The sequence below is a fragment of the Cololabis saira genome, chromosome 16, assembly GCF_033807715.1.
Source record: "Cololabis saira isolate AMF1-May2022 chromosome 16, fColSai1.1, whole genome shotgun sequence".
NCBI classification, from domain to species: domain Eukaryota; kingdom Metazoa; phylum Chordata; class Actinopteri; order Beloniformes; family Belonidae; genus Cololabis; species Cololabis saira.
Genome location: NC_084602.1, coordinates 17,833,633 through 17,847,414, shown reverse-complemented (window position 1 = coordinate 17,847,414; position 13,782 = coordinate 17,833,633). Strand labels below are relative to the sequence as shown.

The following is a 13,782-nucleotide window of genomic DNA, read 5'->3' as shown; positions in this document are numbered from 1 at the left end:
CATGATCCTCCCCGCAACATTCTGCTGAGACATGCTGAATCACCCCACGACACATGACAGGTACGGGTCTAATCCAGCCGAGGGACTGCAGGTCTACACAGTTCTCTGAGGGTCCCACCACAGCATCTCAGCCAGGTTCAGGTCTGGAGTTGGACCAGGTTCAGGTCTGGAGTTGGACCAGGTTCAGGTCTGGAGTTGGACCAGGTCATCCCAGAACCTGGATTCTTTTATTTTTATTCATTCAGATTTGCTTCTGTGTTTTGTCAGTTTCAGCCTTTATCTGTCAGTCAGATGTCCCCACATTTGTCCCTAGAAGACTGATCTACAGAGGAGTTCATGGTCCCCTGACTGAGAGCTGCCCAGGTGTCCACACACCTAAATAATCTGCTTTTCTGGGGTCTGAACACCAGCTGATGATCAGTTCCTCAATGTTGATTGGCAGCACCTGGCTCAAACTCATCACGTACATCCTATGGAAGCAGTACTGGGGTACTTTCCCCCCTTATAGCCTTTTTTTTCCTTTTTTTCCTTTTAAGTAAATGACAGTGAAAACGTTGTGTTTGTGCGTCAGAGTTTGTATTTGGGTCATACTTTGACCGACTACAATCACATAAAGTTTACCTTCGCTTACATAAAAAACTGAATGGAAAATTGGGGTACTAACTACTGCCCGACAGCATTAGAGATGTGTGTTTATTTTAGATGCTCAGTCACACATGCGTCGACATTCCTGGGTTTCCTGAGGGTCTGAAAGTCAACTCCAGCCACAACATGTGACTTCCTGTCTCACCTTGGCCAGCCTCGCTCTCTTAATGAGGTCGTTGAGTTTACGGAGCGCAGCATTCCTGGGAAGACTCTGGATGTCCCGAAACAGGTCCTGGGACTCCGCCTCAAACAGGCGCCTGAACAGGACGATCAAGGATGGAATAAAGCAAGTAATTGATGAAAGAAGATAATAAAAGCGTGAATGACTGACCTGTTCTCGGTGTTCTGCAGCGGTTTGGCCCAGAAGGAGCCCAGGTAAACCCTCACCACCTCCGGAGTATTGATCACCTTCCCCAGTGACCACATGAGGGCGCCATAGACTCTCATCAACTGCTGGGTGTCCACCTGAGCACGAGTGGGGAGGTTAGAGAGACCCAGGTGAGCAGAGCTTGGTGTCAGCAGCCGCACCTCACCTGGTCAGCCTTGTTCAGGACCACCCGGATCTTGTCGTCTTGTCCCTTCAGCGCTCTGATGGCCTCGGAGAACTCATCAGAGATGTCCAGTTTGTGGGCGTCAAACAGCAGGATGATCCGGTCCACCCGCTCGCCGAACCAGCGCAGTACCTCCGCAAAGTCATAACCTGGTGATGGAGGGACAGGTGAGAAGCAGCAGGGAGCTCTGAGCCCGTGGTGGTGGTGTCAACACGTAACACCTGCCACATTAAACACCTTTTCATATAAAGCTGCCATGACAGTACCAAATAGGGCTGTTCGATTTTGCCCAAAAATAAAATCTCGATTTTTTTCTCTCAAAATCCGATTTTCGATTACGATTATTTTGTGAATTGACAAAAGGCAAAGAAATGATTTCAAATATGCTGATTTTTTATTGAACATTTGCCCCATTGGGCTTTAAGTGCAAACTTTGCTCTTATTAAACCAAAAATGAATGAATAAAGTGCATTAGACATGTTCTAATTAAACTAAACTGGGTCTTTGCATGCTAAATAATAATGCAACCCATGAAGGAGGTAGAGGTGTGTAATGTCAGTCATTACATTTGCTATTCACATTTGCAAGTTTTTTGCAAGGAACACGAGCCGGTCTACCGCATCTGGCTTGAGGGATGCCCGGTGGCATGTTACAACACCCCCTCCTACACTAAAGAGCCTCTCTGATGGGGCACTTGTCGCAGGTATTGAGAGGTATTTCCATCAATCATTAATATGGTATCAATCATTAATATGTGTGCAGATAAGGAAAAAAAAAAAAAAGTGAAAAATCGATTTTACGAGTTTCACGTTTTAACATCGTTCTAATTACCTAATCGCGATTACGATTTAAAATCGATTAATCGAACAGCCCTAGTAGCAAATGAATCCATATTTAGATGCTATAACACAAAGACCCGTGTGGGGATGGAAGAGCCTCAGAGAATACGCATGAGGACGGTTGATTGGCGCATCATGTAGTGCAACTTCACTTCGCTGCAGACACCAGTCCACCTTCACATATTCAATAAAGAAAAGGAAGCTAAGCTGGCTGAGAGCAAACTGTTCACCACATACGGAGTTCATGTCAGCTCCAGCCAATGAGAGAGCAGGGAATGAGCTGATGTCCCGGGAGACACTAGTAAGCAACTGGTTTTCTATTCGTTTTCAGGTCCCTTCTGCTCTCTGCAGCCCAGACTCGCTTCCTGGATCCTACAAGGACGACCCAGAGCTGGTTGTGACACTATGTTGGTAATTGTTCTCACTTGTTATGCATCATTGCTGAAGACTGCTACCTCTAACAGCATCTACTGAGTTAGTTGCCTAACTGCATGTCATGTGAGAACGCTGAGCATTGGCCCATTGGGGTTCCGCTGGTCCTGGATCAGATCTCCACCAGTCCTTATTTCAGCAGCACTCACCTCAAACGTTGCTTTGGTAGTGAGACAAAAATGAAGATGGATGGTCAAATCTGATCAGAATGAAATTAAGATCATGCTTGTTAACATCCCAGTTGGACCTGTGTGGATGTGACCAGTCTCTCCTTTTCATGCCTTTTGGTTGATCAGCACACACCCTCACCGTCCACTCCGGGACTCTCGTTACACCGAGTCGTGCGACTGCAGGAACCAATCACATTACTGCTTATCCCACACATGAGAATCCAAGTCTATCCTTTAAACCTATCTTAACTCCAAACATTCACTAAAATGTACTAGGTCTTCTTCACATAACAATAGTCCCCCTGAACTCATATTAACTCATAATTCAGTCTCTTTGAGCACATCTCTGCAGGCATTTTTAGATTAGATCCCACTATTGTCGTGTGTTTAACGTGCGTTAGTTTATGTAAACACAAGGTGTGTTATTTGTCATCTCGGGTTTGTAGGTGAGTCCGGAGGCGTTATCCGACGGTTGCTCTCCACTGGGCGATGCTGGCTCAAGTACTGGTGGAGCAACTGGTGTCCAGTTCCTGTCCTCAAATAGTGTGCATGGGTTCTTGTCTTTCCCACAGCATGTGGTTGACATGGACAGTCCCCTTCCCAGACAATGAATGTCACTGGGCCGTATGTGTGTAACGGCAGTCCATTTCTCTTCCATTTGCATCTAGGACTTGCTATACACTTCAATATCTGCACAGCCCTCTCAGCGGCACCATTACAGGTTGGGTGATGCGGTGGGACCAGCGGTTTTGGACAGAAACGGCTTCTGCTAAACTGCTGAATCCTGATTGGGCTGGAGTCCCTCCGGTTCAAGTCCTGTAAATCCTGTTTTGTTTTATTCTATTGCTTTTTTATCTCAACTGTGTGATGTTTTAATGTAACTGTAAATCACCTTGATGTTGAACTGTGCTACACAAATAAACCGGCCTTGCCTTCTGGAGGACCATGTGCAACCAAGAGGTTGCGACCTGATGTTGTGGAAGTCATGTGGAGAGATTCCAACCCCTTGGAAGGACTGTTAGTACTGCCTGTCCTTCTCTGCGAAATATAGATAATTCCTCTGCCAGACTCTGACAGGGCACCGCCCATATTGATCCTTTTGTATGCAAAAGATAATAAAATAATCCACTAATTCGAGCCATACTGCCAAGACTTTATTTAAGAGTGCTATTATATTATTTCACTCTTATTCGGGTAGAGCAGTCACCTAGTGGTTAAAACGTGTTTCTACAGAGGTATTAGAAACTTTTTTTTCACCCACAACAATGCTAATGTCCTCATAAGTCACTTTCACATGAATTTGAATGCCTCCACCCCCCTGGATGTAGACTGTAAATGCTCCTGAAGGGTCATCTTCTCTGGCTACTCTCTGATCCTCGGCCTGCACATACTAAGCTTTGGCGATCTGTTTCTTAGTCCGACATGCTCTGGAAATATGTCCCGTCTTGGAGCAGCCATGGCATTTCTCCCTCCCGGGGCGAGCGCCTCCCTCCCCCACAAAGGTGGCATCGCTGCTCACTGTTCCACTTCCCATTCAGCATTCTGGCTTGTACTCCCATTTCCTCTTTTAAACTGCTGTTTTCCTTTGTTTCTAAACTTGGATTTAGAAACTTAATTCAGAGCTGCATTTGGTGATTTTCCCAATATTATGGGTATTTTTGGATGCCATTTCCATTGCTAATGCTACTTCCCATGCTCTGGAAAATGTTAGCTGTTCTTCTGCCAGCAGTTTTCTTTGAATTAATAGGCTAGCCCAGCATCAAAACGGTGTGTTAAAGCTTCATCCAAGGGATCTCCATACTCACAATCGTTTGATTGTCCATAAGTAGGTAACTAAGTACTCGGTTACTGACTGTCCGTCGCTCTCATCACTGTCTTGAAAACAAAGTCTCTCTCCAGTGAGCAAGGACCTGGGCTGATAATGAGATGTCAATGCGTCAGTCAACTGTGCATATGTCATATCTGAGGGCTTTTAAGGCAATACTAAGTTCTTCAGGAGTCCATAGGACTTCTGGCCCAATGAAGTCATGTGACCTCAGGAACCAATCACATTTACTGCCAATCATATGCACGAAAAACCAATTTGGTTACAGAGGTGATCTAATCTCATGCCTTTCCGGAACGTGGTTTGAACAGAAAGCCGCACGTCGCTCCAGGCATGAGAGCGCTCGTGGGTAAAAACCGCTCACAGATGAAACAGCAGCTGGTGAGGAAGACCCAGACACGTCCAGCAATAGGAGCCACCATGTTTTTAATCTACTGTGCCGATGCTGGATGTGCAGCTGAATCTGTCCCGTTACACTGTTCAAACCTTCGCGGTTAACTTCTCCACACATCACAGCGCCACACACCTTTTTCCCACGTGCCTTTCTTGCGCAATTGTGCATGCATGCTTTCACATGCCCCTGATAAAAGGACCGTAACCACATGAACAAGGCTGACAACATCTTCTTCTCCGCTGTTTTTAAAAAGAAAGTACCGTATTATTAATATGAGCACAATAAACTAAACACCTTCTATCCCTCTCGTTTCACACACACTACGCCAAGTCGCACTTGGGTTCCTACCGCCGGTTGTATGTAAGGACACACATTCTCCCTTGGGCCAGTATGTAGGAGTCAACGTAGTATTATTGTGTATAGTAAATTGGTGGCTGACTTTTATGGACATGTTGCAGAACGCCAGTATGTAAGCGCTTATTGCAAAGTCTTTCTAGATTTACTCTTGTGAACACAGAATCTGATTCGTTGACTGGCATTTTGGGGAGAGGGGTTACTGTGCACTTGGCTGTGTTTTACACCTCATCTTTATATGCTGCCCCCGTCTGGTCTGAAGTGGTAGGATCACGTAGTGTACCTTTAAAAACTAAAGTTTCTGAACAAGGGAACAAGCTTTACAGAGCAGAAACCGACAAACTAGTGGATTCTGAAACTGGTGGACTTTCAGAGCTGGGAGAGTGTTTCAGACTGGAATCTGGGATAATGAGAGCTCTGAGGGGAGACACACATGTCAACGTTGTTTTTTTGGGTGTAGACAGCTTTGTAAATGATTTGCAGCCCCAGAAAGAGCACTGAGGGCATATTTGCTGGTCTATGCCTTTAAACTGTGTGTGTGTGTGAGAGTTGTGTAAAGGATCTGGGAGGGCGGTGTGGGTGTGGTTGTGAAACGGGCAAGACTGAGCTCATATGTGGAAACTGAACACGAACGGAGACGTTCAGCCAAGACAGCACTCCGTCAGGTTTGTGGAGTTGAAGCTCTGAGCTCTGGGTCCTGAGCTCTGGGTCCTGAGGTCTGGGCTGCAGCCTCACTGCTGTAAATTTGTCATCGTAGTTCAGAGCTGCAGAGCTCGACAGCATCTACAACCCCAACTCAGACAAAGTCAAGATAATTAGCTAAATTCACAGCTACTTGTACTTCCTTTATTTCTCTGCAGAGAGTAGAAACTAAAGATATCTTGTTGCTTGCTTGAAAATGACAAAGACGTTGTCGTGGGAAACTCACAAGCCGATCAATCAGTTTTGTCGGGTACACAGGACCAACAGTAACATCTTTGGAGATGCACTGCAGTGAACACACGCTGTCGGTTTGATGTTGAAGCATAAACTAAATGCATGATCGGCATCATCATCATCATCATTATTATTTTTATTATTATTATTATTGTGGAGTACTGAATACAATTTTTTATTTTATCAGGCAATATTTTTGAATTTTTGATATCTCATTCCATTTTTGCTTTGATTTTGTGATGTGAGGCAGCAAACATGTTGAAGTGATGTCGTCCGGCTTTAGTCAAAGCAACCAATAATGTAATAAAAGCAGGAAATCCTCGAACTTAAGAGGCTGGAAACAGATGCTATTTGGGGTGATGATTATATCAGTGGAATGGGTTGAAAATGTTTACGTCTTCCACTGTGAGTGGAAAAGGAGGACCTGGGCCACGTTTAGACTTCCAGCATGTACTTAAATACGTTTTTAAAAAGCCTCAGCATCTCATGTCAAGGGCGACCTCTGACTTGGTGAAAGAGGTATTTTACTGCCCTGCAGGGGAAGTAGTATTGTTAGACAGAAGGCGTTTCCCTTTTTAAAGGAAGTGGAACATGTGAAGTAATGGTTTACCGTGTCGTAGAACCAGCTGCAGCTCATATCACTGGAATTTCCTTCTTTTTCCTTTTTTAAACCTGCAGGACTCCTGTTTTCCGTCCCTTACGTGTGTTTACCGTGGACTGTCACAAGTCTCAGACATGCAGGAAACCTCCCTGTTGTATTTACTGCTCAGCATCAGGCCTCCAGGGACGAAAATGAGAAGCAACTGAAGCCAACACCTGAAGCCTTTGGAGTAACTTGAACTGTTGTCTGTACCAACACCCTCATTTATTCATGACCCTTATTTCAGGTTGGAAAAAGTGTCACCAACCTCACTGCATACCACATCTTACTGTACATCACATTACAAACACATAGATGCCTGCAGAAGAAGAGGATTCGTGGTCCTGACCTGTCTGCAGTCATGACCTGCCTGCAGTGCCGACCTGTCTGCAATCCTGACCCGCACGCTGTCCTGAGCTGTCCTCAGCAAAAATAGAGTTTTGAAACCAAAAATCTGGCAATGCATGATGCCTGCATACTGTTGTACACCTTAAAATGTTATTGCAGGAAGAATGGGGCAAACTGACAACTAAATTAAGTGGGCAAAGAGTGGCACTATAAAAAGGGCAAGAGGGGAGAAAAAAAAAACAAAAGTGGGTGGGTGAAAGAAGCAGGTTATGTCCAGTGGCCCGCCTAATGCCAGTGTTGGGCCACAGCCCTGTGTTGAACATGGGAAGACTTAATTTCAATTCTGAGGCCTAAAGCCTGAATTATGGTTCCACGTTAAATCGATGAAGACCCAACGCAGGCCGAGAGGGCTGTTATTGGTTTGCTTGGTAGCAACGCATTTCCGGTTCCGGTTCGTGAAGCAGTCGTGAACTTTTCAGCGCTCTTTTCTTTGCGTGTGTGTGATTTTTTTTGTTTTGTTTTTTTGCACAATAGTTGTCCTTATCTCTTTGATTCACTGTGACCGGAAAAGCCGGAAGCTAAACAAAGTATCAACTAGCGCTCTGGGGGGGTATTGCACCGTGGCGAAATGGAGTGACGGAGAAGTCTGAAGGGTTCACGACGGCGTCACGGCAACGGCGTAGGCTCTGCGTTGGTTTAACACAGAACCTTAATTCAGGCTTAACTCTGAGGCAAGCCTCGATTTCTTACAGCTGATAACATGGTTTGAAACAAAGGAACATCCATAATGACTCACAGCCAGCGGGCTTTGCATTTGTGGCCCCTCGGCGATAAGAAATAGCACCCTCATTGGGCATAGACCCCAAAACACAGGAGGGGCCCCTGCCTATTTATTGCAGCCCAGGCTGGGCTATAAAGAACAGGCTCCCCCCTTTCTCTCTCTCTCTTTCTCCTAAGTCCTCTTCTCTCTTATGCACACACGCGTACGTACGCACACACACACGTAGATGATCTGAAGTTTGTATTTAATATTTAGTTAATTGTTGTTTATGTGTAGTTTTGGTTTCAGAACTTTATCCCAAGTGTTGTTTCATTATCTTATAACACTTTCATTTGAATGAGAGAAGTTGTTTGTGTTTATTTTATATGTATTTGTCACAGCTGCTGGTTTCAAAGGCCTTTGCTCGGACTCCTTCCTTCTGTTACTCTATAGCGCCACCCCTGGCAACAGTGTGGCAGGCATATAAATAACATGTGTAGTTATTATTTCCTGATAAATCAGGTGGTGCCCCATTTTTATGTATTCATTTTGATCACTCATTTTGATAAGTCATCTTCATTATTAATATTAACTATCGTAAAACAAGTATATTATAACTCTCTAATAACTGAACCAGCACTCCGTTGTTGCACAACACCAGTAACATTACGAGCAGCTGCTGTGGAGCCACTAAAGGCAATAGTATCCTTAGAGCTCAGGAGAACAGCATTGTGGATACAGGTCGCCCTCCTTCTCCTGGTCTTCCAGGCTGCAGGAAGTACAATCATCCAAGAACACACCTTCACAGTGTTGTGCAGGTGGTTCCTGTCCTACAGGTTTATGGAGTGGTACCAGCAGCATAGGGAGAAAGATAAAACACCTTAAAAGAATGTGTAGCAGAATATTAGTAAGACGTTCCTGCTGACAGAAAAGGAGATCAGTTTCTCGAGCAGGTACAATCTCTGGTGGCACTTTCCCAGCCGCCACTAGTCCCCTTCGGCTGCTGGAGCGGGTTACCACTATCTCCTTAGTTTTGCTGACACTCAATTTCAGACGGGAAGTGTCACACCACTCCAGAAACTGCTGCAGAGCAGGTCTGTGATGCAGGCAAGAGCCGGACAGGAGGGACAGGAGAACTGTGTCGTCAGCAATTTCACCAGGTGCCTGTGAGGTCGTGGGGAGCTGCACCCGTCGGTTTCAAGTAGGAATAACAGCAGGGAAAGCATGCAACCCTGCGGGGAGTCTGGGGAGGTGGTGAGGATATCAGAGAGGTTGCTGTTAATCCAGACATGCTGAGTTCTGTTAGTCAGAAAGCCCAAGAACCAGAGTCTGAAATGACTGCTCACGTAGTCTTTCTGCAAGGATGTAGGGTTGCAAAGTGCCAGAGGGGGAGGAAAAGTCTGAAAATAGGAGCCTGACCGATGTGTTGAGAAGCTCTGAGTGTTTTGTGAACAGTGTCGATGATAAAGGGCATCATCGACACCTCTGCCACTTAGGTATGAGCTATAAATAATGGATAACCTTGGGTTGTATCACCTTGAAAACTAAAAGTAAACATAATAATTGTGACATTTCTTCCATTTTATTTGCAATTTCCAAATCTTTCCCACATTTTCTGATTATAAGAATCTTCAGCAGGGATCTGTTTCTGTATGGACCTGGCTTGTCTTCATAGAGGTCGCTCCACAGAGTCCTCCGAAAGTCAGCAGGAGGAAGTAAATGTTGACCCCACACTGCAAATTCATGGAGACTCCACCTTGACATCAAGGTGGCAGGAGATCCGTCTCAACACTCTGGAGCAGAGCCAGAGGGCAAACAGGAGCTCCACCCTGCTGACGAGCTGCAGGCACTGCCTACCACGGCCTCCATGCAGCACACAGCTCGCAATCGCAATCCACCCAAATTAAAACAATGACATATTTATCTGACATCTATCCTTCAGCGTTTGTTGCAGGTTCAACAATTGCTTCTTTTGCTAAACTTGTGTACAAAACATTACTATATAATAGAAAGGATTTCAAAAAGCCCGCGTTTGCACCCACAACCATGATCTGGGTTTTCTGCTGCGCATGTGTTTTAGTTCACACATGCACCAGGGCTCATGAAACTGCAGCTGCTGCACCCCGACCCCCACCCCCACCCCCACCCCCACCCCCGCCCAGCGTGTTTTAACATGAATCCTGTCCGTCTTGCAGAAGCGAGATTACCTGCAGCAGTCTTTAAAGGTGGCCATATACACCATATAGGTGACCAGGTCTCATATAAAGCCCCGTTAACATGGGACCTGCACTTTTTCAAAACGACACCCCCCCAGTGGCTGTGTTTAGCGCTGTGCATTCATACCAGATGAATGAAGTCTGCATTTTCACGCGGGACTGATACTACAGCCGTCCTCCGTGATTACTTCCTAGAGGCTAGTTAGTAGACCTGAGTGAACAGGACATGACCGGAACCGCATGAGGCACAACAGGGACGTTCTTCATGCAGCTGAGAAAGCTTTTCTGGGGAGGTTTTTCCCAACATCAGCTCTCGGTCAAATAGGACAGAATTTCCTAGTATGGTCAGAACGCCAGAGCAACGGCTTCAGCCATCAGGTTAGGACTGTGTAGCGAGGGCCGAGTACATTTTTTCAATCCAGCTAATCTGCTAGTACGTCATACAAATAACTTGCTTCTCTGCTTCAAGGTCTGGATCCGTTCCCATCATGGAGCAGAAAATGAATTCCCAACGTTACCAAAATCTCCTCCAGGATCATGTCCGGTGGTCTGAAGCTCTGAAACAGTTCTGGAAAGAGGAATGATCCCGAATTCCTCCCAAACATTGAGCAGCTTTGATGTAGAGATCCTTCGTGTTGAAGTTGCTGCTGCTGAAGGAGCTTCAACCGGCCGGTTACTCCAAAGGTTCACGTACTTTATCCCATAGGAATGTAAGCATTTAATGGGTGTGTTCAGTAAAGACGGAGGTTTACATTTTCAGTTTAAACACATCGTGTGTGTGTTATTGTGACTCAGATGAAGATCACATCACACTTTATTGCCATAAAGTGTGATGTGATCTTCATCTAAGTCACAATAACAGACACACATGCAGAAGAGCAGCTCGTTCCAGAGGATTCACATCTTTTCCTCACCACTGCACATTCTTGTCACGAATCTCTAGAGCAGCTCAACAGAACAAAGACGAACGTCCCATGCAGGACAGCTGCAGGACACACAAACATCATATGGAGTTCAAAGACAACTGCTGAAACAGGGATGAGCTCACAGAGTTCTCAGCATCTGACAGTGATGCTGATCTCAGCTGGCCTTTCACACATTTTCAAGAGTTTCAGCTGGGCTGAGAAGCTCTAAAAGCTTCCAGATGGACAGAGATCCCGCATTTCCCTCAGTCCATTCTTCCCTCCACCCGCCCAGCAGAGACATTCGAGCAATGCCGTCATTCATCCAGGCTGACTCAACAAAGGAGCAACACCGAAGAGAGGCATCTCTCTGCAGCACCATCAAATATTAGGGCTGAAGGAAACTGGGTCAAAGCTCAACTGCAGGAGCAAGTTCATTCAATCCCTGGACTGGAGTACACTAGATGATCACACATATGCACCATGTTGATTTTAATTCAGAGGGGAGGTCATTTATGTCACCTATACAACAAAGAGCCATGTATTTACATGTGACCTCAATGTCCCGCCAGGATCTTCTAAACCTGAAGTTAGTCCAGTCACCACTCTGTTAGACCTGGAAATACCTGTGATGCTCCTGGTAGGTTCATGAAAACTGCTGAAGCCCTACTGGGAAGCCCTGGTGGAGTCCATCTCAGCAAGAGCTGACTCTACCAAACCAGTTAATCCAGTAATGAGATAATGGACAGAACAGCCAAGCATGAAAGCTGGTTGGGACACGCCCACTCTACCTCAGTTTCCACAGACTAGCTGTTTTAGGTTTGGTAGGGTTATATATAGGTTATGTCCATTCTGATCAAATCCAACCATCCATCCTCATCCATCCTGGACAATGTACTGCATCTCTGTGGTACTTGGACGAAAACATGTCACAGATGTGTCATTACAGCCTTGGGAAACAGTCCCAAGTTTTAAAAAGTTACTCAAAGTGTTACTTTGTTTTTCAACTGATGTTATGGGTTTGTATTTAATTTTTGATGCAAAGCTCTGTATTAAATGGCTTATTTTTACTCAAAATGTGAGAAATGTCCCCACACTGGTAAACATTTTCAGCTGGAAATCTTGCAACAGCTTCAGCAGAATTGACTCACTCGTAGCAGCGGAAACGCAATTTCTTGTGAAATGAAACTCAATTTCAGTTTAAAATAATTTATCTTACAGGCAAAATTCAGACTCATAAATTACTGCTCGGGAGAATTTTTTGTCTGAGTTTAAACATATTACTACATACAGATTCGCTACATTACTGACATGACATTTACAATTGTTTGTCCTTGTCAGGATGGGTATTGACTTTGGCTGATATTGACAATAACTGTCTCTGGTTTCAGATCTGCATTTATGAAGCCTCTGGTTTCAGATATGCAGCAGTGATTCATGACAGGAAACAGATGGGGGACAAAGAAGGACGTAAAAGATGGGAACTAGATCATGTCATCAGTAAAAATGTTGTTTGTGAAGGTGACATCTGACCAGAATCTTTAGAGAAAATGCAAGGTCTGAGTTTTTACCTCTGCTTATCCGCTGCTTCTCTCCAGAGAGGATTCCAGGAGTGTCGATGATGCTGATGCTCTGAAGAACCTGGTTGGGCATCTGAGAGCAGATGAACCTGAACACACGAATATGAACCACATTTTATTCATCTTTATTCATCATACTTCAACGTGAAAAGATATCAAGATGATGGCACGGCTGGAAAACATAATAAACCTAAAGCTTTTCTGTTTGTTCAGTACAATTCTGTTCATCTCAGAACAGGACACCACAGCACATGTGGATTTCAATTATTCTTTAGACTTCATTAGGAAAAAAAAAAAAAAAGAACTGAGTGTGTAAGTTTTAATCTGCTCCAGTAGCAGTTTCAGCCACTTCATCTTGTTTTCAAGAAACAGACTTAAACAAAGTTGTGTTTCTATAGCCCATCGGTGTGACTGCTACGCAAATAAAAAGAAAAGTTTAAAGGTCACATGATCTTCAGTATTGATCCCCATTCATATTGATCAGAATCAGAACCAGAAAAAGGTTTATTGCCAAATTTGTTAAACACACACAAGGAATTTGTTGTGGTGATTGGTGCAATACAATACAAATATAAAATATAAAAGCAAATACATAAGAGACTGAGAGAGTGCATCATATAAGAGTGTGCATCATGCATGGCAAGAGAGTTATTTTATGCTGGCTGTGGCTGAGAACCATCTGGGTTTGTTATTAATTATAAGTATTTCATCAGCAGCATTGTTCTCCATTGTTCTTGCCCCCCTCCCCTCCCCTCCTTTTCTCTTCTGTACATGTTTGCAGGCCAGAGCTTCAGGAGCTGCATGCTGACCTGCAGTCCCCCCTCTGATCATCCCACTGCTGCTTCCACCTGCCTGTATGGATGTTTGTTGGATATCTGCTAACATCCTGACCTGCAGCCCCCCCCTCCAGGGTCCCCCCTTATGATCCAGGTCCTCCTCAAGGTTTCTTCCCTCCAAAAAGGGGAGTTTTTCCTGCCACTGTTTGGCTTAAGGTTTTTCTCCCACTAAGGGAGTTTTTACTTGCCATTTTTTATGTTTATATTTATATTTATATAATAATTGCTCGAGGGTCATGTTCTGGGTCTCTGGAAAGATTCTACAGACAACTTGTGTTATAATAGGTGCTAAATTAATAAAATTGAACTAAATTGAATTACATCAGGCATCGTAAATCCTCTATTTTCTGTGTG

At 44.7% G+C, this 13,782-nt stretch overlaps 1 protein-coding gene across 1 annotated transcript in view; it reads right to left on the bottom strand.

Annotated features, from left to right (window-relative positions):
- The window catches only part of ehd4 (EH-domain containing 4), a 40,648-nt gene that overhangs the window by 9,121 nt on the left and 17,745 nt on the right, over positions 1-13,782 (bottom strand). The window contains exons 3-6 of the mRNA XM_061743210.1: positions 12,584-12,681; positions 1,179-1,345; positions 977-1,110; positions 791-902 (exon numbers count right to left, since the gene is read on the bottom strand). Coding sequence (XP_061599194.1) covers positions 791-902; positions 977-1,110; positions 1,179-1,345; positions 12,584-12,681 — 511 coding nt within the window. The remainder of the gene's footprint in view (positions 1-790; positions 903-976; positions 1,111-1,178; positions 1,346-12,583; positions 12,682-13,782) is intronic.